The 23,425-nt window shown below is 51.7% G+C and overlaps 1 protein-coding gene across 1 annotated transcript in view; it reads right to left on the reverse strand.

Annotated features, from left to right (window-relative positions):
- Positions 1-23,425, reverse strand: part of LOC115503971 (protein sidekick-1-like) — a 351,671-nt gene that overhangs the window by 36,440 nt on the left and 291,806 nt on the right. The window contains exons 5-11 of the mRNA XM_030300558.1: positions 21,799-21,910; positions 20,889-21,079; positions 12,502-12,585; positions 8,595-8,789; positions 4,991-5,107; positions 3,312-3,479; positions 1,344-1,446 (exon numbers count right to left, since the gene is read on the reverse strand). Coding sequence (XP_030156418.1) covers positions 1,344-1,446; positions 3,312-3,479; positions 4,991-5,107; positions 8,595-8,789; positions 12,502-12,585; positions 20,889-21,079; positions 21,799-21,910 — 970 coding nt within the window. The remainder of the gene's footprint in view (positions 1-1,343; positions 1,447-3,311; positions 3,480-4,990; positions 5,108-8,594; positions 8,790-12,501; positions 12,586-20,888; positions 21,080-21,798; positions 21,911-23,425) is intronic.

Here is a 23,425-nt window from a genome sequence, read left to right on the forward strand (position 1 = left end):
CCTCCTCTGGAATCCTACTCCCAAACCATTTAGAAATGAATGTGCTCTTTTCCAGGCAACATCTTTAAGACGGCCTCCATGGACTCTCTCGGTAATCTTTGGCCTGTTAGTTTTTGTTGGTGGGTTTTCCTTTTGACATTCTTGCAACTAAACCAAACTTGGTTTTTGAGCTCTCGGGAACTCGAGAGAGCTAGGTGAAAGCACAGAAACTCACGATCTGCCAAACGTCTGCTCAAGAAGAGTAAGCAAACAGCTCAGTCTCTGAATCCAGTTAATAACGTATGCGGCAGGGGCGCCTGGGTGGCTCAGTCCATTAAGCGTCTGACTTCGGCTCAGGTTATGATCTCACAGTTCGTGGGTTCGAGCCCTGCATCAAGCTCTGTGCTGATGGCTCAGAGCCTAGAGCCTACTTGCCATTCTGTGTCTCCCTCTCTCTCTGCCCCTTCCCCGCTCATGCTCTGTCTCTCTCTCTCAAAAATAAACATTAAAAAAAATATGTATGTGGCAGCAGGCCCCTCCCTCTGCTCACAGTGAGGTGTTCAAGAAGGAAGGAAGGCATCTTGAGTCTATCCATTTGGCTAAATGTGTGCCTTCTGGCTGGGCTAAGGCCAGACTGAAAATTCTAGGATGACCGTATCATTCTCTCTAGATTTATTTTCAGGGCTGGTTCTGAAAATTAAAAACTATTCTGAAGGTGGCAGCTCTTTGGGAAGAAGCTCACCACCCAGTCACCTGTGTCTGCTGCCCTGCATTTCCCCAGAGGGGCACAGTTTTCATCATTACCCTCCTGCCTGAACTCGGACAAAGACGGGATATTACAATCCCTTCAGTGAGGCTTCAAGGCATCCAGTTCCCGTGTTTACGTGCATTTTCCTCTACATGCACAAGGTGACCGTGGCCACCTTTCCTCTGGGTACAGGTCTGCCTTACTCCCCATCTGACCATGAAACCACCCTAGAGCAGAGGGAACCCCTCTCAAGTCTTACACAGCCCAGCATAAACGCTGCTGAAATCCTATTCGATCTGTCCGGATTTTTCTCTCATTAAGTATCAGCCCCTGACAAGTACGTTTTACAGATAGTGTATTAACCTTGGCAGAAAAATCATGAAAAGCTGTACTGAAGCCACGGAGTGGAACATAGCTCACTGTAAATAATACATAAGGCTGGAGTGGAAAATGGGATTTGTGTGATTAATGATGGAGCCCAAGACCGTGTGATGCCGTAATCAGGGATCTGCGGCTGAAATCAAAGTTGCCCAAATTCTCCCTTCGCATCTCAACTTCATCTCCTAAGCTCCCAGAACATGAATGAGCCCCAAATGCTGTGAGTGACTGAACTGACCGGAGAGTGATCCGGGGGTCATGAGTGGCTCCGCAGTACAGAGTGGCCGTGGTCCCCTTAATCACCACGCGGTCCTCGGGAGGGTTAACGATGGACGTACGATCTGGGAAAACACAAGTCACAACTCAGACAGAATTACATGCTTGAGACTTTCCTCCCTCAGGGGGGAATGAATTGGTCACCTAACATAAAAGCCTCCAAGTTTTCTCTGATCTTGGCAAAATGAGCGTAAATGGAAGCGCTCAGGGAATTGGAAGCAAGCTCTCCACGGTGCGGCCAGGGCAGTCAGGCCTCCCCTCCCCTCTGGAGCCGCTCCCCAGCCTCTCAACCCTCCTGAGGACAACGAGAACACAGACCGTATGCAAATATTCATTAGGTTCTGCGGTCTTAGGTTAAAACCGTGGTTCTTTCCCAAGATTATTAACATTCTGGTCATTTCTGCTGTCTGCACAGCACGTCATGACTTTGCAAAGTGCTTCCATTTGTATTGTTCTATTTAATGCTCACACAACCTCGTGGGGTCTGTGACAGCACCACTCCCAGCTTCCAGGACTAGAGAGTGGCGCTCAGAAGTGCAGTGGCTCGCCGAGAAAGGCCCGGCGACAGCCCTGTGGCCGGTGAACCCCCCCACCGTGCACCTGTGAGGTGGACCCTGCTCTGGCCCCAAGGAACAGAGCCCAGAACATGGGAGTCCTAAGACTAGGTCGGGGCCCAGCCTGACCGCCTGGAGTGCAGTGTCCCGAAAAAGACCTGAGCTTTAAACTGGGTGTCTGCGGAAGGGGGAGGGCGGAATCCCCCACAACCGCACACAACAGAGTAGGTAAAGGGTGGGATGTGCTCTGCAGGCCCCCCGAGAGCACACCCATCACTCTAGTGTTGCGAGGTTTTGTATCTTAGCAGATCTACAGAACTTTCTGGAGGGTGACCTATAGAGACGCAGACATAGTTCTTCACAAGCTGTTAAATGTCAGGTTCACATGTTAGGGACACAAGACAAATCAGAAATGGTCAACGGAGTGGGCTACGAGATGGGACAAGACCTCTTTTTTGGTACCGGAGAATATTGGGGGAATTCGAATTTGTGCCTCTTTAAAAGTCCTGGTGTTTTTATAACACCTAAATAAATTAGAAGGGGTCATTTCTCAAAGTGGACACAAACTGTACCAGAGAGAACCAAATGGACATGAAATAAAGCACGATAGTTCAGGTTCTCTTTAAGGACGGTGTTTGAACAAATGAGTCACTGATGCCAGTTAAATTTTTCTCTCTTCATAGAGATAAGCTTTACAAAGATCAGTGAGCACTATCTTTTGCTTTTTTGAACAACGATTTTTTTTTAGTCCTACAGATTATGGATGAAGCAGAGATGAAAAAGTACACCAGGAAGTGAAGTTAAAGGTGGGGCAGAGATACTTGGTAGTGAATCCTTATGTCTGGAAAACAAATCATTCTCCAGTTCAGAAACCTGTGTTACAGATAAAGACAAAAAGCTGGAGAAATCAAAAATTTTCAATTCTCTCCTAAGATATAAAAAACACTCACGTTTAATACACTAAGAGTGTTTTAGTTGGTTAAAATGATACTACAGAAAAAACATACTTTCTATAAAATGTTATCTCTTGACTCTTAACTGTTAATTCTTACACAATGCTTATAAAATTAATCAACCTATCAGTTTTGTTGTTTGGGCTAGTTTGGGATAATATTTCCTACTCCACTGACTTTAAACAGTCAATCTTTAATCTCTCCTGAAATGTCCCATTAAATCTTTGAATACATTTTCTAATTATTCTTTTAGAAACTGAAAAATTAATTACTCAACAGATTTCTATAAATTAGTTGTAAAAATAATCATTATCTTTTGATTAAATTAGAGAGTCCAAGGGCGTATTGACATCCCCTAAGCACAGCTGACATGATGATTAAGCCATGATGAACAGAAGGTTCCACGTGGCCTGTGGTCCTTACTCCACACAGTCAGTGCTGCAGACGCGCTCAGGGACCCCTCCGTGTTGGTGGCATAGCAGGTGTAGTTGCCAGCATCTTGGATGAAGACGGGGGTTATCTGCAGACCCCCGGATTCCAGAAGCATAAACCTAGGAATGCGCACAGAGCCACTGGCCAAAATATGTTTTCCTGAAGAAAAGTAGAGAAACGGGAATGTCAGCACCAAAACCAAGAAAATAACTTGAAATAATCAAAATAAGGTGGAAACCGTATGTGCAAAAATAACCAAAGCAGTTTCCTTTCGCATTATTTACGATGACGGAGACCAAGAAAATCTTAATTGTGCAATACTGAGAAAATGGGTTAAACCAGTTACGCCCATGTATGTATGCGACTGTTATCTTTGGTGACTGACTCTGACTTTTCTTTATACCTGTATACATCTGCAGATTTTCTATACAAAGCTATCATACATTCTAAATTGGGAGAAAAAATGTATACATAAAAGAGAAGAACCCCCTCTTGCTTACTGACCTGCATGTGTAACAGCTCTGGTCTGGGTGCAGGAGTCACATGCTGGGAGAGGTGAGAAGCCTCTATGTGGTTCACCCAGAGGAGGGCGCTCCGAGCGTGACCAGCTCATTTGTGTGAACCCGCACAGGTCAGCATACATTTGTTAAGAATGGATCATGTGTGCTGTTCACTGAGGGACATGTGTGCCTTCGTGTGGAAGGGCCTGGGAACCACAGAGAAAGCCCATGACATGATGCCCCTCCTCATGGGGATGGAAAACAGGTAGAATGGAGAGGGTTACGTGTCAGATGAGCCTGTGCTAGAACCATCTTTCCCTCTCTCCGCTTTTCTATTTTAGTAAAGCTCTCTGCCTTTGACGTCACTCTGCTAAATTACACACAGGGAAGGGATCTTGGAAGGTCCTTCTGAGTCTTGTTGTCCATGAATGCTTCAGACTTTGAGCCTTGGCAGAATCCAGTCTTTGGTTTCTCTGCTTTTTTTTTTTAATGTTTGTGTTTATTTTTAGGGAGAGAGAGAATGCACATGGGGAGGGGGAGAGGGAGAGAGAGGGAGAGAGAATCCCAAGCAGACTCCATGCTGTCAGCGCAGAGCCCAACATGGGGCTCGATCCCGCAAATGGTGAGATCATGACTTGAGCCGAAATCAAGAGTGAGATGCTTAAGTGACTGAACCACTGAGGCGTCCCTCTCTGCCTTTTTTAAAACCAGGTACAAATGATGTCCATATCCTGTTAGTTTCAGGCGTGCATCCTAGGCACCTTTCTTTCTTAAAGAAACAAGGGTATTATTCTTCATTTCGAATATTGCCTTCACTTCATAAATGGAGAAACTGAGTCCTGGAAGCACTTCTCCAGATCCAGCACCTATATTTCAGACAGCCCCTCACATGCCTAAGGTGGCCTATGAAGGGCTTGGGCAGAACACAGCGATATTCACACATTTTGAAAAAAGTCTGTTTGCTCTTGGAGACGTAAGCTCTGTGAAGCTTCCAGGGCACTGTCCTTCTTACTCACCCGGCACCCGCACCCAGCAGGTGCTCGACAGACGGCTACTCATCCTTACTGACTGAAGGCAGGCGGTGGGGGTAGGGGGCTGAGAACACGAGCCTTGGCCCAGGGGCTCCTCTCCCACGGTGGCCAGGCTGTGGGGGCCGCGCAGGCTACCCACCTCTCCTCCACGTGATGGCGGGCTTGGGCGCCCCGGACACCTCGCACCTCAGAGTGGCTGTCATCCCGTCGGTGACCGTGGTGTCCACTGGCAGCTGGGTGAACGCTGGCGCGACATCTAAGCGGGAGCGAACAGTGACATTCTCAGGGTGCGCCCCCCGGACGAGCCCAGACCCGCCTGCTGGGGGTGGCCCATATGGATTTTTATAGGACTAATCACACAGCACTGCAGCGACAAAAGATGAAAACCTTTCAGCAGTGACTATAACCTTCAGTTACTTGTCCCTCAGGAGCTGCCGATCTGTGTTTACAACCCAGAGAGAAACCCAGTCCGTGATGTAACGGACACGCGGTGGCAAAGTGCCGGGGCCCAGGAAGGGCTGTTTCAGAAGAACGGTAATGAGACGAAAGACATTTATTTAGATAAATCTAACAAGCTTGACTTCGTTACTCTTTAAAAAAATAGAAAAAGCTAATTTTTGACTGTTAAATATTAACCACAAGATGACACTTTCACGAAATAATCAGACTTGAAGCCCTTCAGTAAAGGATTTCCAGGAAGTGTTGTGGGCCCAACTGCTGGGGGGCCTTCTTGTCCTGGGGGGTCGGCACGGGTCTCCAGCTCTCAGGAGCCCGGAATCGGACCGAGACAGCCAGGGCGGCTCAGGCCGGCTTCAGCGAGGGCTCACCTGACTGTGTACCACTTGGAGAATGATTAAACTGGAAATCGCCGAAGAGCAGGGATCTGTGTGTCCCAAACCCTGGGAGGGCCCCACAGGAGCCTGGGCTGGGGTTCCCGGGGGGAAGCAGATGCTGCTGCCGTCCTGCCTTCCCCCAGGCGGGAGTCCCTATGAACCTCATAGGTGCCATGGGTGCCATCCCCAAAGTGTAGCCTAGAGCCCTCTGCTTCCTTGCACCTGTGGGGCCACCACCTGGACAGCACAGCGGCCTCCTACCTGGGCCCAAGCCTTCCGCTCCTCCCTGAGCTGGCCGCTCTACACCCAGCCTTGGGTGCCCTTTGGGACCTATGAAGGATACCCCACCACTCCCTGCCGGAGGCCCTGGAAAGCCTCCCGCTGGGCCTTGGCCCTTGACCCCTCCAGCCTACCTCCTACCATGACCCCTGGCTCCTGTATCCCCAAGCTTGTTCCTCGAAGGCACTTGCAGTGTCCCCTCCCTCACCCCATGACGCGCACATCCCCCAAGATTTTGCACCTTCGGGCCTCAGCTCCCGCACCGCCTCAGGGAACGATCCCTGGGCGCCCTCAGAGGCGCCTCCCGGGTCACCATGGGCCTGGCCTGTTGTCTCCTCTCATGGCCCTCATCCCTGGCTAGATGCGCTCCTCCTCTCCTGCGTGTCTCCCCACTTCATGACCTCTGCCCTGGAAGGGTGAGAACCTCGCGTGTCTTCCTCAGAGCTCCATCCCCGAGCCTGACAGACCCAAGTGCCTGACAGAGATGCTAAATTAAATGTTTGTGAAATGAACGAATAAATATTGATTGCTTTACATACTATATTTTCTTTTCACTAAAAGGGTTTTAATTTGGAAATAAAAGCCTATTTTGCAAAACCGTGTACTTACAAAACAGAGAATGTAGCAGTATCATTATCGTGTATTTATTGTTCAATCCCCAGCTGCCATGGTAACCAGTTTGGTAGCACTTTTCATCTAAATTTCCCATCTGATCCTTGGAGGAACCTTGTGAACTTGGCTGAGATGGTTCAATTTTGGCGATAAAACTGAGGCTGAGAATTAAGGAATGTGTCCTAAGCCTCTCACTAGAGAAAGGTAGGCAACGACAGCCTGTTGCCTGCTTCTATAAATAAAGTTTTATTGAAACACAGCCAGGTCCATTTGCTCAGTACTGTCTGTGCCGCTCCCACGCCACTACAGCAGAAGCCAGTGGCTGTGACAGAGACCACGTCCCTCCGAGCTGAAAATACTATCTGGCTTTTTACAGAAAAAGTCTGCTCCAGTCAACAGAACCAAAAGACAACCTACTGGATGGGAGAAGATATTTGCAAATGACATAACTGATATTTTGGTTAGCATCCAAAATATATAACGAACTTCTACACCTCAACACCAAAAAACCAGATAATCCAATTAAATTAAATTAAACAAATAATCCAATTAAAAACACGGGCAGAAGACATGAACAGACATTTCTCCAAAGACATCCAGATGGCCAACAGACACATGAAAAGATGCTCAACGTCACCGATCATCAGGGAAATGCAAAACAAAACTACAACGAGGCATCACCTCCCACCTGTCACAACGGCTAAAATCAACAACACAAGAAACAAGTGCTGGCAAGGATGTGGAGAAAAAGGAACCTTCTCGCACTGCTGGTGGGAATGCAAATGGTGCAGCCACTGTGGGAAACAGTGTGGAGGTTCCTCAAAAAGTTAAAAAGAGAGCTACCCTGTGATCCAGTCATTCTACTCCTGGGTATTTACCCCAAGAATACGAAAACACCGATTCAAAACAGACTCTTAAGGACAGAGAACAAACTGGTGGTTGCCGGAGGGGAGGGGGGGCGGGGGACGGGGGAAACAGGTGACGGATGAAGAGCACACTCATCGTGATGAGCACGGAGGATGGAACAGAATCGTAGAGTCGATGTACCGTATACCCGAAACCGACACAACACTGCAGGTTAACTACACTGAAATTAAAATGCAGGCTAAAAAAAAGAAAAAGAAAAGCCCCACAAGCTCCCGGCTGGCGCTTTTAAGATGTGCTTTAAATAATCCTAACTGATCAAAACTCAGCTTCTGGCTTAAGTACCCACTGTTATTTCCACTGTTACAGTCGTCCAAACCAGAGGATAAACTTGACCCCTGGGCAAGATTCAAGGAAGTGGTCCCTACCCTACCAAAACGGACACACGATTCCTTAAATTCATTCGTTCTGGCAGACAGGAGCCATCTGCATACTGACACGATTTGCTTTCTCAAATGGCTCTCACACCTGAGGATATCAGCATTTTGCCTCCAAAAGGGCAAACATGAAAGGTATAATCCCATCATCACTAAATTCCACCTCATTTTAGAAGAACAATATTACAGCTGTGGAGATGAAAAAGAAAACCCACAGATACAGTGAAAGCCTTTACCTTTATTTTATTTTTCAAAGACAGAGTGCCAAAGTATTTCTGTTAATGGGATAATAAAAGAAACTTACAGAAGAACTATAATTGTTCAATAAAACTAAAATAGAAAATGGATATAAAAAATGGGAAAGAGATCAAAAGAAAAAGATTAGGAATGAGCTATTCACTGAATAGTTCTTCCAGTTCTGTCCAGAAAAATGCAGATTTTTCTTTTCTACTTCTCAGCGGAGAAGACGGCTTGAGCGCCAAAAAATCAAGGTTTGTGTAAGAGCAGGTTGGGCACCAGGACGTGGGGGCAGGGTGTACCTGCTGGGGCTGCCGAGGGGCTTAGCACATGGGCTGCTCTCCGCCTGAGACGGGGCCCCTGCCGTGGCCACTGCGCCCTGCCCGCTGACCTGAGCAGATGCTACTCAGCCTAAAGTTGGGAAGCCCTGGCCCGAGGGCCCAGCCCGGATGGCCTGTCTTTCCCGACGGGCAATACTCACTGGTGACGTCCAGGTACGTGTAGGTCTGGATCTCCCCTCCTTCGTTACTGGCAAAGCACTGGAAGATTCCAGAGTCCTCTGGACGCAGATGCTGGATGCGCAGGCCTCCGCTTGCAAGCATTTTGTATCGAGGATTGTGGAGCTTGCCGATGGAGATGGCATCCTTGTACCACTGGAGAGTGGGCAGAGGGACCCCTGTGTAGGAGTAGAAAGAAGTAGGCATTCGAAAAAATTAAATTCCAAGCACTATACACGGGGACTGAGGCAAAAATGTCTCAAAGGCTGCACGGCGATAGGCTGGTAGGCATTTTTTCATCTCTTAGCCCCTCCGTCCAACTCGTATGGTGTTATTTTTCTCATCTCTGTGAAGACTGCGGACACAGAGGGGCACCACAAGGAGTGGGAATGAACTCCTGATGCTGGGCTGCAGATGGTTCTGGACTCCCGGAGCCTGTGCAGGTTTGTGCTCTGGTCGGGAGGGAAAGGGATCCCAGCTGTGACCGCCCTCCGGACGGAAAGGGATGGGGAGAAAGGCCCCTGTCGCTCCGTAGGGCTGACGCTGCCCCTCGAGGCTGGGGGTAGGGTCACGGGGGCCGGAGACGCACTTGGGAAGGAAGCGGCCCTTGCAAACTCCGAATGTTGCTGCGAAGACGGATGGCGTCAGTACACACGCATCTCTTCGTGCCCGGCAGGTGGTGGGTGCACAGGGGCTAGAATGACTATTACTACAGCCAACAGCCAAAAACGTGCCCCGTGTCTTCACCCCTCCCCCGCCTGGGAGCTGGGCGTCACCCTGATAGAAGCGGAGGCCTGCCGTGGCGGAGGGGCGATGGCTGAGGTCAGTGCCCGGCGCCTCAGATGCAACTGGTGTTCGACCGCACACAGGGGAGAAGTCGCTTGGCCCCTGAGATGCATGTGAGTCCAGCAGGTGGCAAGAAGGGGCCGGGACGGCACCATCCTTGCCCCTGGGAGCTAATGGCAGCCTGGGCGGGGCCAACACTGACCGGGGGGACGGGAGGGTCAGTCTGAGGCTGAGCGTCCCTTCCTCACCCTGGCGATGTGACGGAGACAACCCAGGCCTCGGTCAGAGGGACCGGAGCTCTGCGCCATCTGGCCGGCCCGTCTGATGGAGGGTGCCGTTGGGTTTGGGAAGGGTCTACAAGGAGGACAAAGGACAAGCTCACAGGGGCAGAGCCCTTGTTGTACATGAAGAGACTGTCCTTGGCCGAGAGCATGAAGCCCCCTGCCGCTCACCCCCCACGTGGCTCTGCTCAGCACACGGAGCCCAGGCGATGAGGGTGCGCACACTGCGCCCCCCCTTCAACCCCCCACCCCCCCCCCCCCCGGCGCCTCGCTGCACGGGACAAGCCGTGACTGGGCAGAGGCCACGTTCCTTCCCTGGGCAGCTGCCCTGGGAGGCTTGGGTGACTGACAGTGGTGGCCACCGCTCCCTGGCCCTCCCAAGCCGCCCAACACGGGTAAGCTGGGAAGACGGGACAGGCTGTGCACAGAAACTCCACCACGGCACCAGACCACGGCATCCCGAACCGTGGTGGGCACACGTATGCTTGCCATGGGCCCGTGGGAAATGCGCAGAGATGTTCAGGCTGCTTCCGTACCTCAGTTTCTCTACGCGTGAAATTAATTTAAGTAAAGCACGTGTCGGCAGTGATTCATGGTGAAAAGCACACCAAAATCACTTGATTTCAGATGCTACGTAGGTGTAAGATGTCTTCTTTAATAAATAAAGTTAACGTTGTGAAATATTTCAAGATAATGTATTTTCAGATTCTGTTCTTTGCCTTAATTATGTTTCCTGTCACTTTTCATTAAATCAGGAAATTAAAAAAAATCCATTTCAAGGTAAAAGCATAACCAATTCATGTAAAATCTCATAATAGCAATTACACGATGTAGCTTTCATGAAGAATAACCACTTCGCATACTGCTATCGTTTCATTGTCAAAATTAAAAGAAAGCAGTAAATTATACGATGGCAGCGTTGAAAGGCCTGTTCGATACATATTTACAAGTCTGTATGGTAACAAGCAGTTCACCCTGTAGAAATCATGCAAAAAAAGCATTCTCTTGTCAAGGGAAGAGCTTAAGATTGTCATTTATCGAAAAATAATTGTTAGGATATGGGGAACTCAGTGCCTTTCTATTTTAGGGCAATTTAGTGGCATAAAAGGAAATCTTATCCCCTGCAGGATTGCAGACTCTGCCTTCTAAAATCCGAGCACCCTAAATACTGCATAGCTTCACTTTCAGACCATCGTGGACCTCAAAAAGATAGGTTTATGCGAAAAAAGAGAACAGGGGCGCTCAGTCAGTTGAGCATCCGACTCTTGATTTCAGCTGAGGTCATGATCTCAAGGTTCATGGGATGGAGCCCCACGTTGGGCTCTATGATGGCAGCATGGAGCCTGCTTGGGATTCTCTCTCTCTCCCCCTCTCTCTCGGCCCCTCCCCTACTTGTGTGCATTCTCTCTCAAAATAAATAAATAAAATGAAAAATAAAAATAAAAAAAGAGAGAACAATACAACCTGTAGCTAGGGAGAGCTTTCCATGTCGCTCACATCACTCTCCTCTGCCCCTCCCCAGGAGGCCTGGGCAGAGCCAGACCAGAGGAGGGCGCGAGCAGGACAGGTCTGTCAGCAGGGCTGCTGTGAGCTGACCAGGGGCTGAGAACCGAGCCCCTCAGCCAACGCCCTCTGGGCCGAAGCACGGTGGGTAGAGGTGCCCACGGCAGACACCGATCACTACAGGAACCATCAGGGCTGTTCACAGGACACCACTACTTTTCAGAAACGAAGAACGACATGCCCGGACCTGGGGACTGGTGGACATGCGCTCTGGGTCCCAGGACCTCAGCTCTCCGGGAGAAGCCAGGCGACCTGGCCAAAGCCCTTGCTTTGGTAGCTGATGGGTTTGGGTTTGGATCCTGCCTCCACTGCCACGTGACCCCCGGCAGGTGGTCCAGTATTTAATGAGATGCTCCTGCATGCGAGATGCTGGGCCATGATTTTATAAGTAGCTCATTTCATCCCCCTGGCTCTGCGCCTTGAGCACGTTACTTACCCTCGCTTTCTAAGGTCTTGTTTTCAAATGTGTACTCTGAGATAATAGTATCTCTTTTATGAAGCTGTTTTGAAGATTTACAAAATCGTGAGCAATCCTTACTCTCCGAGCTCTTAGAATAAAATACCCAGCCGTAAGATGGACAGGTTTAAACATTAAAAAAATGTCCTTTTTCACTGACAGTTTCCAGAGCACTAGCATAGCTATTGTTAATGAAATTGCCTTTAAAAAGCTTGTCTCAGTTATGGGTTTTAGTATAATTATTTGTGCTGCCTGACAGGCAACGGAGACTATGGACAGCTCATAATCAAGGCATGGGGACGAGGGGGGAAATTACTGGAATAACAAAGAAAAAGTCAACCCAAAACTGGAAAGGCAAAAAAAAAAAAAAAAAAAAAGGAAGAATTTCCTGTGCAAAGAATTTAAAACCATCTCTCTTACTAAGGAGAACACATAGGCGCGAGCCTCAATCACCCCACGGACGAGAAAGAAGTTCTTGCCCCAAGTCTTGGGGGGCACACTGGTGGAATCAGAGCACTGGAAGACAAGACTGTCTGTCTCTGTCGGGACGGATGGGGTTAAGGCCTCCCTGTCGCTCCTGTGGGTGACAGGTACTATCTCTGCTCTGCAGGGGAGGAAGCAAAGGCTCAGCAAGGCCAAAAACCTGCCTCAAGGTCACATGCCCAGTAACAGAGGTCCGCTCTGTTCCAGAGGCCCTGTGATTGACGTCACTGTCAACGTGTGTCCCCATAACGATGAGGAGCCCGCCCTGGAAAATGCCCCTCCGCGTCACGGCTGCGTGGGGAGCAGCCTCCCCACACTCACCCATTGCTCGACAGACGATGTCCACGGTTTCTTCCACGTCCACTAAAATCCGACGCTCGGGCTCAGCGGTAAAATATGGTGGCTCTTTAAACAAGAGAAAAAAATACCCCTAAGCAAAAGAGGTGTATTTCAGATGACCTGTATAGCCTGAAAAAGCTTGGACTCCTTTTGAAAAATATTTCCAAAAAGTTCATTAGTTACCATCGTGCACACAGCGAGCACAGGCCAAAGGCAATTTATATTCTAAGGTTTGAGAAAGCAAATTACTACTCAGGGTGATGGCTACTTTTTCGTTTATGTGCTTGAATCATGGAATATCTTAATTCACGTTTTAGAAGGATGATCCCAAGAGGTTCATAAAGGTTTATATTTACAGCACAGTATTTTATAGGCCAGTTTGCTTCAGTATCTAAACTAAGCACCAACGCATGAAGCATGTCAAATAAAGTGCCACAGCCAGGCATCCGGCCTGTGTCAGGGCCTCTGTCACGACAGCCTATTAACATATTTCTTTAAAGTCTTAGCAGTTCTCTTCTCCAAAATATAGATTTACTACTTCAATGGAAGGCTAAATAATAGGTAAGAGAAGAAAGAAAAAGGGCCCCTCATCCATCTTTAGTTGCAGAGGAAAGTCCACTGCTTGTATATCTCTACATACTCCCCTCGCTTATTCAACAAAAAATAGTGGGTGTATTAAACAGTGAATCTCCTTGGAGAGTACACTGCAATATTTTTCTCGGTTTATTCAGCGAAACTTCAACAGTGGTGTGGCCAGATTCATCCAGTATGAAGGCGGTAGTGATTTCATTATCACGATAACAAAAGGCTGTAGTATTCATTTGCTGCGTGATAATTAATTTCTGGGCACGGTCTTCCCAGAGTGGCTTATTTTCACCGTAACTGTGTTGAAGGTGGACAGTACAGCTTGGCATGCCTCCTATACCGTCGGGGGCTTCAAAACACAGTGGAGCCTAAGAGAGGGAAAGGAGAAGTGGAAACACCCTTTCCGAGAAGTGAGCGAGGGGCAAAGACCGAAGGTCTCTCGATGAGGGTAAAGTGTGGCCTCCAAGTCTGCAATCACCGGGGCCACTCAGGCGGCCACAATCTGCCCGAACACCCGCTCTGGCTGAGGCCAGGGCGGCACCCTCACTGGAGGACGCAGACCCCTCTACTGGGCTTTGGTCGTGTGTAGACTGGGCCTAAAGACACACCGCAGAGATTTACAGTCTCTTTTCAAGGCGGTCTTCACTGCATACACTCAAATGTTCACATTCAGCCGCATTTCCTCCATCAATAATCATGACAGCAGCAATATTTGTATTCTAACGATGCAGGAGCAGCGTCCCGTCAAGGCCCTTGTGTGTAGGTCATGCCCCATATTCATCAGTGAATGCTAAAGTCGATATCTACCTCCATGGTCCGATGGAAGGGACATGAGGGAAAAGGAAAAAAAAAAAAAAAAAGACCAAGTGAAGAAGTCAACATTTGCCTCTGGTTAATTACGGTTCTCCTTTTTTAAATTAAACATCGTATTTTGAGGTCATTGTAGAGTCCACACCATTGTGAGAAATAATAGAATAGAGACCCCAGGCACCCTCTACTTAGCTCGCCCCAACAGTGACCTCTTGCAAAAAACTACAGTCCAACATCACACCCAAGGTACTGACAGTGACACAGGTGACCTGGCCTCCTCCCACCCTCCCCCCCACCCCCAGTCTTGCTTGTACATGTATGTGGGAGCACGCACGCGCGGGTGAGGGTTTAGCCCTACACGATGTTACCAGGGTGCAGGCCTCTGTATCTGCAGTCAAGAGGCAGAATGGGTCCGTTACCCCAGGGTCCCACACGCTGCCCTTTCACGATCATGGCCACCCAACGTCCCATCCGTCGCGTCCGGCAACCACTCCTCTGTTCACCGTGTATAATTCTGTCATTTCAAGAATGTGACAGGAACAGAATCACACAGCATGTGACCTTTGGAGCTGGTTTTTTTCACTTGGCCCAAGTCCCGTGAGATTCATCCAAGAGGAAGTGCACTTTGATGATAAAAACCCACACAAATGAATGGTCAACGTGTCCAGGACCAGACAGCCTTCCTCAGGTACCGGGCCAGCGTCCTGGTGTCGCCCCTCTCTCCTCCGCGACGCCGCAAGGCTTCCCCCACGTGCCAGGGAAGGACCCAGCCCGGGCTCAGAGACCTGGGGCACTCTCCACACAGTGGCCCGAAGCTGGCGGGAGCTAAGCAGAGGCATGACTCTCAGGCCGGGGGGCATCAGAGGCCTGGCTGAGGCCACTCATCTGCGAACACTGCTGTTCCCGACCCCACACGGTTACCATGGGCGCCTCACCCCACACCCTCTGCAGCACCAGCAGCAGGGCCGTCAGGCTCCCCGGGCACAGTCTGCAAGGGCGTCCGGCCAAAGCTTGCAAAGCGCTGTCTCTCTCCTCTGAAGCCGATAACCAGGGAGGTTTTAGAGGCAGACAACGAGGAAGGCCAGGAATGGCACGGACAGAGCGTGTTTGTTCATTTACTCTTGCCCTGTTCCTGAAACTTCTCCAGGTGGCTGAGCAAAGCAAAGTGGGTGTGCAGCGGCCAAGACTCTGAAAAGGCCTGCACAGCTTCTGATTGTGATGGTCTTGCCTCCCCCACCATGTGCACGTGACGATTTCTCTCACTGCTCACCCTTTGTATTAACATAACTCAACAGGTGCTCAGAAGACCTTTTTCTCTGGACTCCCGGCTGCTCTTATACGTAGTCAGCTATACGGGAAAAAGCGGGGGGCATAGCGAGCATATTCACAACCAAAGGGCTGTGGGTTGAGTACTGGGGAAAATCTGTCGTGAGCGAGTTGTCTTACGCACAAACTCTTGCGGCCACTTAATCTCCGAGGGCCAGGTGTGTGACTCAGCTAATTGGTAGCGACCCTTTCTAGAAAGGGCACACTGCCAACAGTGGTGCACACCGGAATTTCAAAACTTTGCCACGACTGCAGCCAATAAAACTGGGGATGGCAACTAACACTTTCTTCTCTCTCGAAACAATACGAAGACATCAAGAAAATGGTCCCATCCCAGGTTGAGAGATGGCGGCCACGCTGATCGTCCTCCACATCCGCCCAGGGACCCCCACTGCCCAGTCTTGGACCAGGAGATGGGAAGTCTCCCTGGAAGCCTAAGACCGGAGTCGCTGTGAAATTCTCCACCCTCCAAAACGTCAGGGACTTCAAGCACTCATTCCGGCCTCGTGGAGGCAGCTATGGCAGACGGTCCGTGTGCACCAAGGATTCATCACACTCTCCTGCCAAAGCTCCCAAGTGTTATCTGCAGGGCCGGTCCTGAGTAGGGCTCACAAGACCCATGCATGCCCCCTGTTCTGTCTTCCTCTCAGCTCCAGAATGGCCAACTCACTCCACGGTGTGCCCTTCTAGTACCATCGTCCACACCTGGTGTCTCTGTCCATTGCAGTGGGAAGAATGGCCCCAAGGCGTCCACCCCCTAGTCACCAGGACCTGAAAACATGTCACGAGGGCTACATGGCAAGATGGCCTCAGCCGGTGTGATTAAGGCCGTCGACGTTAGAGCGCAGAGCTGGTCTTGGATTAGCTCGGTGAGCCCAGTCCCATCGCCGGGGCCCCTAAAAGCAGCGGCTTCCTTGCCGTTGGCAGAGGAGATGAACTGGCTTGTGCTGCTGGCTGTGGAGAAGAAGGTGGCCCAGGCCAGGGGGAGGGGCTCTGGAGCCTAACGGTGACCCCGAGCAACAGCCAGGAAGGATGCGGGGACTCCGGTCTCACAAGCCATGCACAAGCCCACGCACAAGACTCTGCCCACCCCGAGGGAGCCTGGAGGTAGATCCTGTCCCAAAACACTCAGGAAAGAGCCCAGCCCACTCAAAGCCTTGACGCTGGCCTCCTGACACCAGCAGCAGAGAAACCGGCTGAGCCTGCCCGCGGGGACTAGGGGACCCGAGCAGCCCCTGGGCTCCAGCTCCTATGCAGGAGGCAGCTGTAGGCAAACGCCGTGTCGGTCGCGAGCTCAGCCCTAGCACCCTTCTTCTGCACAGTGCCCCCGACCTCCTCGGGCAGGGTCCCCCCTCCACACCGGAGCTTCCGCGGAGAAGGACGGCATCCTCCTCATCGCCGTCTTGGTAGCGCCCGGCACGGTCTCAGACGAGACGCAAAAACTGTCTGCTGGAGAGAGATACACTGGAGGTTACCAAAGACCTTAAATCCTTGAAGCCCTTCGGGGAGCAGGTGTGTCCTATTCATCTTGGCAAATCCTCCCTGTTCGCGCTTGGCCCACGCCAGTGCTTCAGCCCAGGGGCTCGCACACGCTGTGCCCTCCACGAACGGCTGGCGTGTGGGCAGGAGGGCAGAGACGGCCTGGGGGCCCTGGGGGACAGACGGTCCCCAGAGGAACACCCTCCCTGCTCCCTCCTGGGGCATCACGGCCAGCCCGCCAATCCCGCACACAGGGCAAACAACCCAAACACCGCTGGTTGTTCGCCTTGTATGAATTTTCCTCGCTTTAGAAACAGCTCTGTAACAGCTCTGTTTTCTGAGCTTCATTCGGCCATGACCTGTGCTACAGAGAAGTTCTAGCTGTGACGGGGCACCAATGATTAACGTGGGTGCTTCTAACACAGGCCATCTGGAAAACCAGAAAGGAGACATCTTGAGTTTATCCTAAACCAACGTGAATGAGTTATAGGGCAGCGCGAGAGGGTTCGGCTCGCTGTAGGATTCTGTTCTGGCCACGTGCCAAGACAGCCTCTGCCCCCTGCACCTGCCGTGTGAGGGTCAGGGCGCCCCTCCCCACAGCCTCGCACTCACTGTGCTGAGTTGTGACAGCCTCGTGAAGGGGCTGCCTCCCGCACGAGAATCCCTGATGCCTGGGAGCATGGCTACCTCTCCACCCCTCTGCCCCCGGTGCTCCGTACGGTGTCAGAGATGGAGACTCGATACATGGAAGTGGAGGAAAGGAAGGAAGAGAAAGACGGGAGGAAGGGAGGAGCGGGGGAAGGGAAGATTTTATGTTGGGGTTCGGACATTTGAGAGGGGCTCGCTCTCAGTTCGGTACCGGTAGAACTTTGCGACTGTGGTACTGTTATCAGCCAAGAGACGTTACGTGTGATTTGTGATTCTGATGACAGTTACGGTATGGGAGTTCCTGGATGATCTGCATGTGCAAACCAGAGACCGCCCTCTACTGCACCCACCCTCCCCAACCCGTGTGTGAGCGCGGCGGGAGCCGGCGTGCCAGGACGCCGGCGCTCACTGGAGCAGGGCAAGCGCGTGAACGGTGGTGACAGGAGAAAGCGTCGGTCTGCCGGTCGGGACAGGAAGATGGGCGCAATATGTCTCACCACGTCTGAGACGCTGCAGTCGGGGGTAAGAGGCATCGCTGTCTTATTTACGACCAAGAGAGGAGAAAACGCTTCCGTGGACTGCGAGACACATTCTGCTTTCAGAGACGCTACTTGTGGAAAACGTGTGCCGTGTGACCAGCTGCTGGTAAACAACCAGCGTCCCCCGTGCTGTGACAGAGTGGCACCACCAACTAACAAAGCCACCGTTTTAGCGCTTCTGTGACCAGCACTGCCTTTTACTGCTCACGGTAGGAAGCGGTACGATCTCCTACCTTGTCTACGTTTTACAGATGTGGAAACTGGGACCAACAGAGGCAGGGGGCCTGGTTTGAGCCAGTGGGTGGTGCTGGGAGAGTGTGAGCCCAGGCCTGTCCCCACAGCCCGCCCTGTTACACGCAGTGCCCGGCTGACCCACCAGGATGCCCGCACGCACGCTCTGGAGCAGGTGGTGACCTCGGGGAGGGGTCTCGAAGGACACGCAGACTCACCACCAGGTGAGGTGGGGCCTGGGGCGGAAAGGCATTCATCCCAAGCACAGGTAGGCACAGGTGCTCAGAGTCTGTGGGCGCAGAGCGCTGGGTCGGCCTCCCAGAGACACAGACAGGGAGACGAGGTTCACGGCCACGGTTTACCTGGGAGGTGACAGAAACGCCACCGGGAGAGGCAGGGCAGCTGAAATGAGCACGTGACCAAGTCGGCTCATCTACTGGGAAAAGCCAAGATGGAGCACGACCTCCAAATGATATCCCCATCACAACAGAGAGGGAGCTCCACTGTCCACCCAGCGGTCTGTCAGACCCGTGCTCCAACCTGCTGTCCACCCGGCAGTCTGTCAGATCTGTGTTCCAACCTGCCACGTGGTGAGTGCCTGGGCCCCGCGTGGTACGTGCCTGGCCCTGTGCAGTGGGCGCCTGGACTCGGGGGCCAGGGAAGGCCACAGGAAGGAATGGCGGCACTGGCGGTCAAGGCAGGGAGGGCGAGGGGACATGCCGGCAGACGGAGGCGTCTGCCTCACCACACGGGGTGTGAGTGGCAGGGAGACGGGGGAGGCTACGGAGGAGGCTGTGGAAGGGAACATGGACCCAGGAGGCCGGCGTTCCTGGTCACGCAGAGTCACCAGGACCTCCGGCAGGTATGACACTGCCCGCAGCCAGACCCCTGCGATTCCCTTTAAACCTCAGAGATCGAGCGACACACCAGCGAGGCTGACAGGCGGAGCAAAGAGCGGCCACTGGTCTGTCTTGTCTCATCAGTGCGCGATCAAAGTGACCGAAAGCCAGTGCGCTCCCGCCTTCTTCCAGCTGCCTGTGCAGGGACACCTCCCTGCCCGGCCCCACGGGGCCTGGGGACCCTCCCTCCGTGATCTCCCAGGCCGCTCCGGATTGACAGAGGCACTCTTCAGGGCTTTTCCAGGGTGATTCAACCACAAAATCCTACCTGTCACAGCAAATTCTTGTGAATAAAAGGGGATGTAAATCCACATTTACATTCGCAGACTGTATACCTTTAAAAGCCAGGACATGCAGAGAGACGGGAACTCTAGAGAATACAGAGCAATCTGCTTCGGAATTCAGCTGTAAATGCAAAACCAAAGTTCACATGATAGACTTGAATATTTTTAAAAGGAATTATGATGGAAACAAACATTCTGGTTTCTAGGAAGATAAATTTCTTCTCCTGTTTAAATTACCTTAAAATGTTTTAACACAATCTAGGGCTGTCTCCTGGAGACTTCCATGCCGCAAATTTTAATTTTGGTTCGCTCTGTGCTGTCTGTGCTCATACAGCTACACACAGACCCTCGTGGGGCGTCCTCGCAGGGAAGGGGGCTGTGGTGTTTCTGCCTCGAAGGCACAGAGAGCGAGCCAGCCAGAGAGCCAGCACAGCCCCCAGCATGGAGTCGGCAGCGGTGTGGGTCTCCAGGCCTGCTTTCCCGTACTTTAAAAATCTCTGTGCTCCGCTCGGAGGGGATGACAGGTTGGCGTGTATTTGACAGAGTCGTTCACGGGCCGTGGAGCCTTTTCACAATGACTTAAAGGAACGTGATGCACTCTGGGCAAACGGCCTTTTCTGCAGGATTTCTCCTTACTCTGGCCAATGTCATATGAAAATAGGAGCTTTTATTTTTTCTTAATTTGTGAAGCGGTAAACGGCAAAATATGTCACGTGAGGAGCCACTACCCTGCCCGGGGCTCTCTGCGGATTTGACCCTTCTCGTTTCTGGCTCTCTTCTTCCCGAAGAGGAGAGAGGAGGTGGAGATCCCCCTTCCTAGGGTCGGCCTCCAGGGGACCTCTTACCTGTTGCGGCTACCACTCCGCTGCACAGGTCACGACGACAGTGACCGCAGCCACTAAGAAGACCAGAAAGTGTTACAGGAACTGAAGAACGTAAGAAATAAAGGACCTGCCTCACAATTCAGTGTCATCTTCTCGCAATCCGAAAATAAAGCGAGGCCTCCCTCTGCCACCACACCAGGCACGCCTCCCGGGCACCGATGCTCGCCAGCGTGCACCGCGACTCCCGTGTGCCTCATTTTAACTTCTCGCTCTCCTCGGCTCAGGAATGACACTTGGCGCACGTTCTAGGGGGAGCGGCTCTGTTCCCACTTTTTAACCTCATGAAAGGTATTATCCAGAAGTTTCTTTTTCTGGGTCAAAAGATCTCTGAAAACTGATCATAAGAGCCCGGTGAGAGTAACAGAGGAGCTCACTGGTGCAGGAGCCGGCTCAAGATCTACGCCACAAGGACCTCACCCCCCATCCCCCATGCTTTATGATCGGAAGTATCCAGAATACCACTTCTAGTAGGTACTCAGAATATCAGCGCTTTGGATTTAAGGGGTTTATGTTCTCAGAAAAGGAAGAGTGGGGTGACTTTGGAAGCTCATCTAACTGCGCCCTCATCTCCTGAGCGAGAAAGAAAGCCGGTGAAACGCGGGTGTCGCTGTGCCGTTTCCCAGGACGTGCCCTTGTGGGACTGCCACCTGAGGCTGCGGGTGACGCTAGGCGGCTGAGCATTACCTATGATAGAAAGAAAGGCTTTCGCCGTGGCTGGTTCGAAAGTGCTTCCCGTCAGTGTCGCCTCGCAGACGTACGCCCCGGTGTCCGCGGACGTCGGGTTGCTGATGGTGAGACGTCTCCCAAAGCCGTGGAGCCCACTGGTGACCCTTACCCCGTTTCTCTTCCAGTTCACGCTCAGCAACTCAACAGGCCTGGGAGAGCATTAGTGACGATAATTGTGAGTCACGCAGATGGCAATAACAATAATCTGAGGCATTCAGCACAAGCCTGACAAAGCTAATTCTACCAGGAACCATGGCGGGCTGAACAGTGGACATTTAAAAATCAATCCAGACACAACTGTGCTCCCTTGCGGCATGCGTCAACAATACATTGCGCTCAAGGGCTACTGAACAAGGAGAGCTAATTGCAGCAGCAATGGACCATAAGTGCTAACGACTCCATGTGCTCGGGAAAAGAATGTTTAAAATAAATACTACTAGGGGACACGGCTACACGGGAGGCATGATCAGGGGAACTCGATTCTGGAGCCACCACGAGCCAGGCCGATAGCACCTCGGACGGCGGAGGAGAGGAGGGATTAACTCTTTCCAGTGCCCCCGTGGGATTTCACTCCTGGCTCGTCCTCGTCTGGAGTCTCCGAGGAGGAGGATCTCCACAGTCCCCCACGGCTAAACTGAAAAGCGGTGCTTTCCGGCACGAACATCACCGTCAACGTAAGTACTGCGGCACCAGGCTTGGGAATTCGGCTCCCTGTCTTCCCGGCCCGCTGTGCTCATAGCCCCGCTGGACACACAAGGCCACCGTTGCTACAAGGGCAGAGCATGCGTGTGGTGCGTCCTTCCACTCCAGATAAACCTCAGGGCAGTTATACGGGCTCTGTAGGCCCAGGGGGCGACCGGCAGCATACCTGGCATTGGCCACGCATTCCAAGGTGATCTCGCTGGACCCGGCCACCACACTTCTGTTGCCTGGGGGGATCACAATGACGGGAGCCACGGTTTCGGGGGCGCCAGCATCTCCTGTGGCAGAGAAAGCAGAAGACCATGGACCCTCCGAAGTAGGGAGGATGTGGAGACTGGAACAGAACGAACAGGGGGTCTTGTCGAGTCACGGAGACGGGACGCCCGGGCGTCAGGACCCTACCCCAACCTCCCCCCGCCCTCCCCGTGAGAAGCCCTTGGGCGAGGACACTGTCACTGGCCTTTATCCGACCGTGGGAGCCTGGTGTGAAACCCACGGCCGGTAAGGGTACGTTCTGGCAAGAAATTGAGGGAACCAGAGCGTCACAACGCCGCCTGGACGTCACGTGGCTAAGGACTGTGAAGTGAGGAACGTTTTCCGAACTGCTTGCTGACTTTATTTTTTTATTGACTTAAGACTTTGCTTATTGAGTTACCTAGTCCCCCCCACTACTTTCAAATCTGCTCAGTGCCACAAATATTCCGCGTGTCGGGCACTCTGCTGGGCACGTGTGGTGTTCGAAAGCGGCCGGCTCTCGTACTTGGGCCCAAAGGGGACTCCTCGGAGCAAACACATTCAATCAACAAAGGGTTCTGTTCTGCCCGTGTACTTTCAATCCCTTTTTCTTCTCGGAGAAGTAAATATCCTGAATCCACCTCTGTTTTGCGAGTATAAAACTATAAATAATTTAGCTCCTACTTCTGGTGACAAGGAAGAAAAAAAACCAGCACACGTTTTTGCCACTTTTCTCTAAAATCCATGTAGTATCGAAATGAAACTACCCACAGTACACTTTACCGCTGTTTATTTGGGGGAAATGATGACGGATCAAACATTTCTAGAACAGGAATTTCCATAAAGGGTGGAGACGGCAGAGACTGGAAATAAAAATAAATATAAGTTCTGCGAATGTGAAATGTTTCATCTAGCGCTTGCCGCTGGAGAGCCCGGCGAGCGTGGGGGGCTCTGGCAGGGACCAGTCCTTGGCCGCCCGACCGCAGCGGGCTGGCGCCACCGAGAGAACGGTAGGGAAACCGAGGACTGGCTTTGTATCACCACTAATTCTCCACAGCTCTGCGTCCTGGTTTCATTGCTTAAGCGGTATGTGAGTTTTGAATGAAAGGTTCGTGTCAATTAAAAACACAACTTGATGCAGGCAGGGCCAACGAATTAATTTTTTTTAACTGAACACCGATGACATTGATGGAGGCCGGCTTCCCAGTGTCCCGGGGCCTCCTGGAAGGCTGAAGCGGCCTTCTCCTTTCCCGGCCTCTTTGCCTCCCAAGTGAGCCCCACAGGGCCTCTCTGACAGCCTCCTTCTGAGGCTCTCGCTTCTAACTGCAGAGAGACCGTTCGGCTGGTTACCAGATTCCTGACGACACGCCGGAGTACAGACACTTTCGTGATGGGGCAAAGGACAGGAGCCGACTGCCAATCAGATTAACAACCTGCCTGTCATCTGTGAAAGTTGCTGATGAGGAGAAATGACCTGAGAAGCTAATATTTGCAAATAGTTATGTGAAGTGAAGAAGGGCAGCAGCGAATGCTGAAAGGTCACCGAGCAAGGTGCTAAT

Source organism: Lynx canadensis, chromosome E3 (genome assembly GCF_007474595.2).
Source record: "Lynx canadensis isolate LIC74 chromosome E3, mLynCan4.pri.v2, whole genome shotgun sequence".
Classification (NCBI taxonomy): Eukaryota; Metazoa; Chordata; class Mammalia; order Carnivora; family Felidae; genus Lynx; species Lynx canadensis.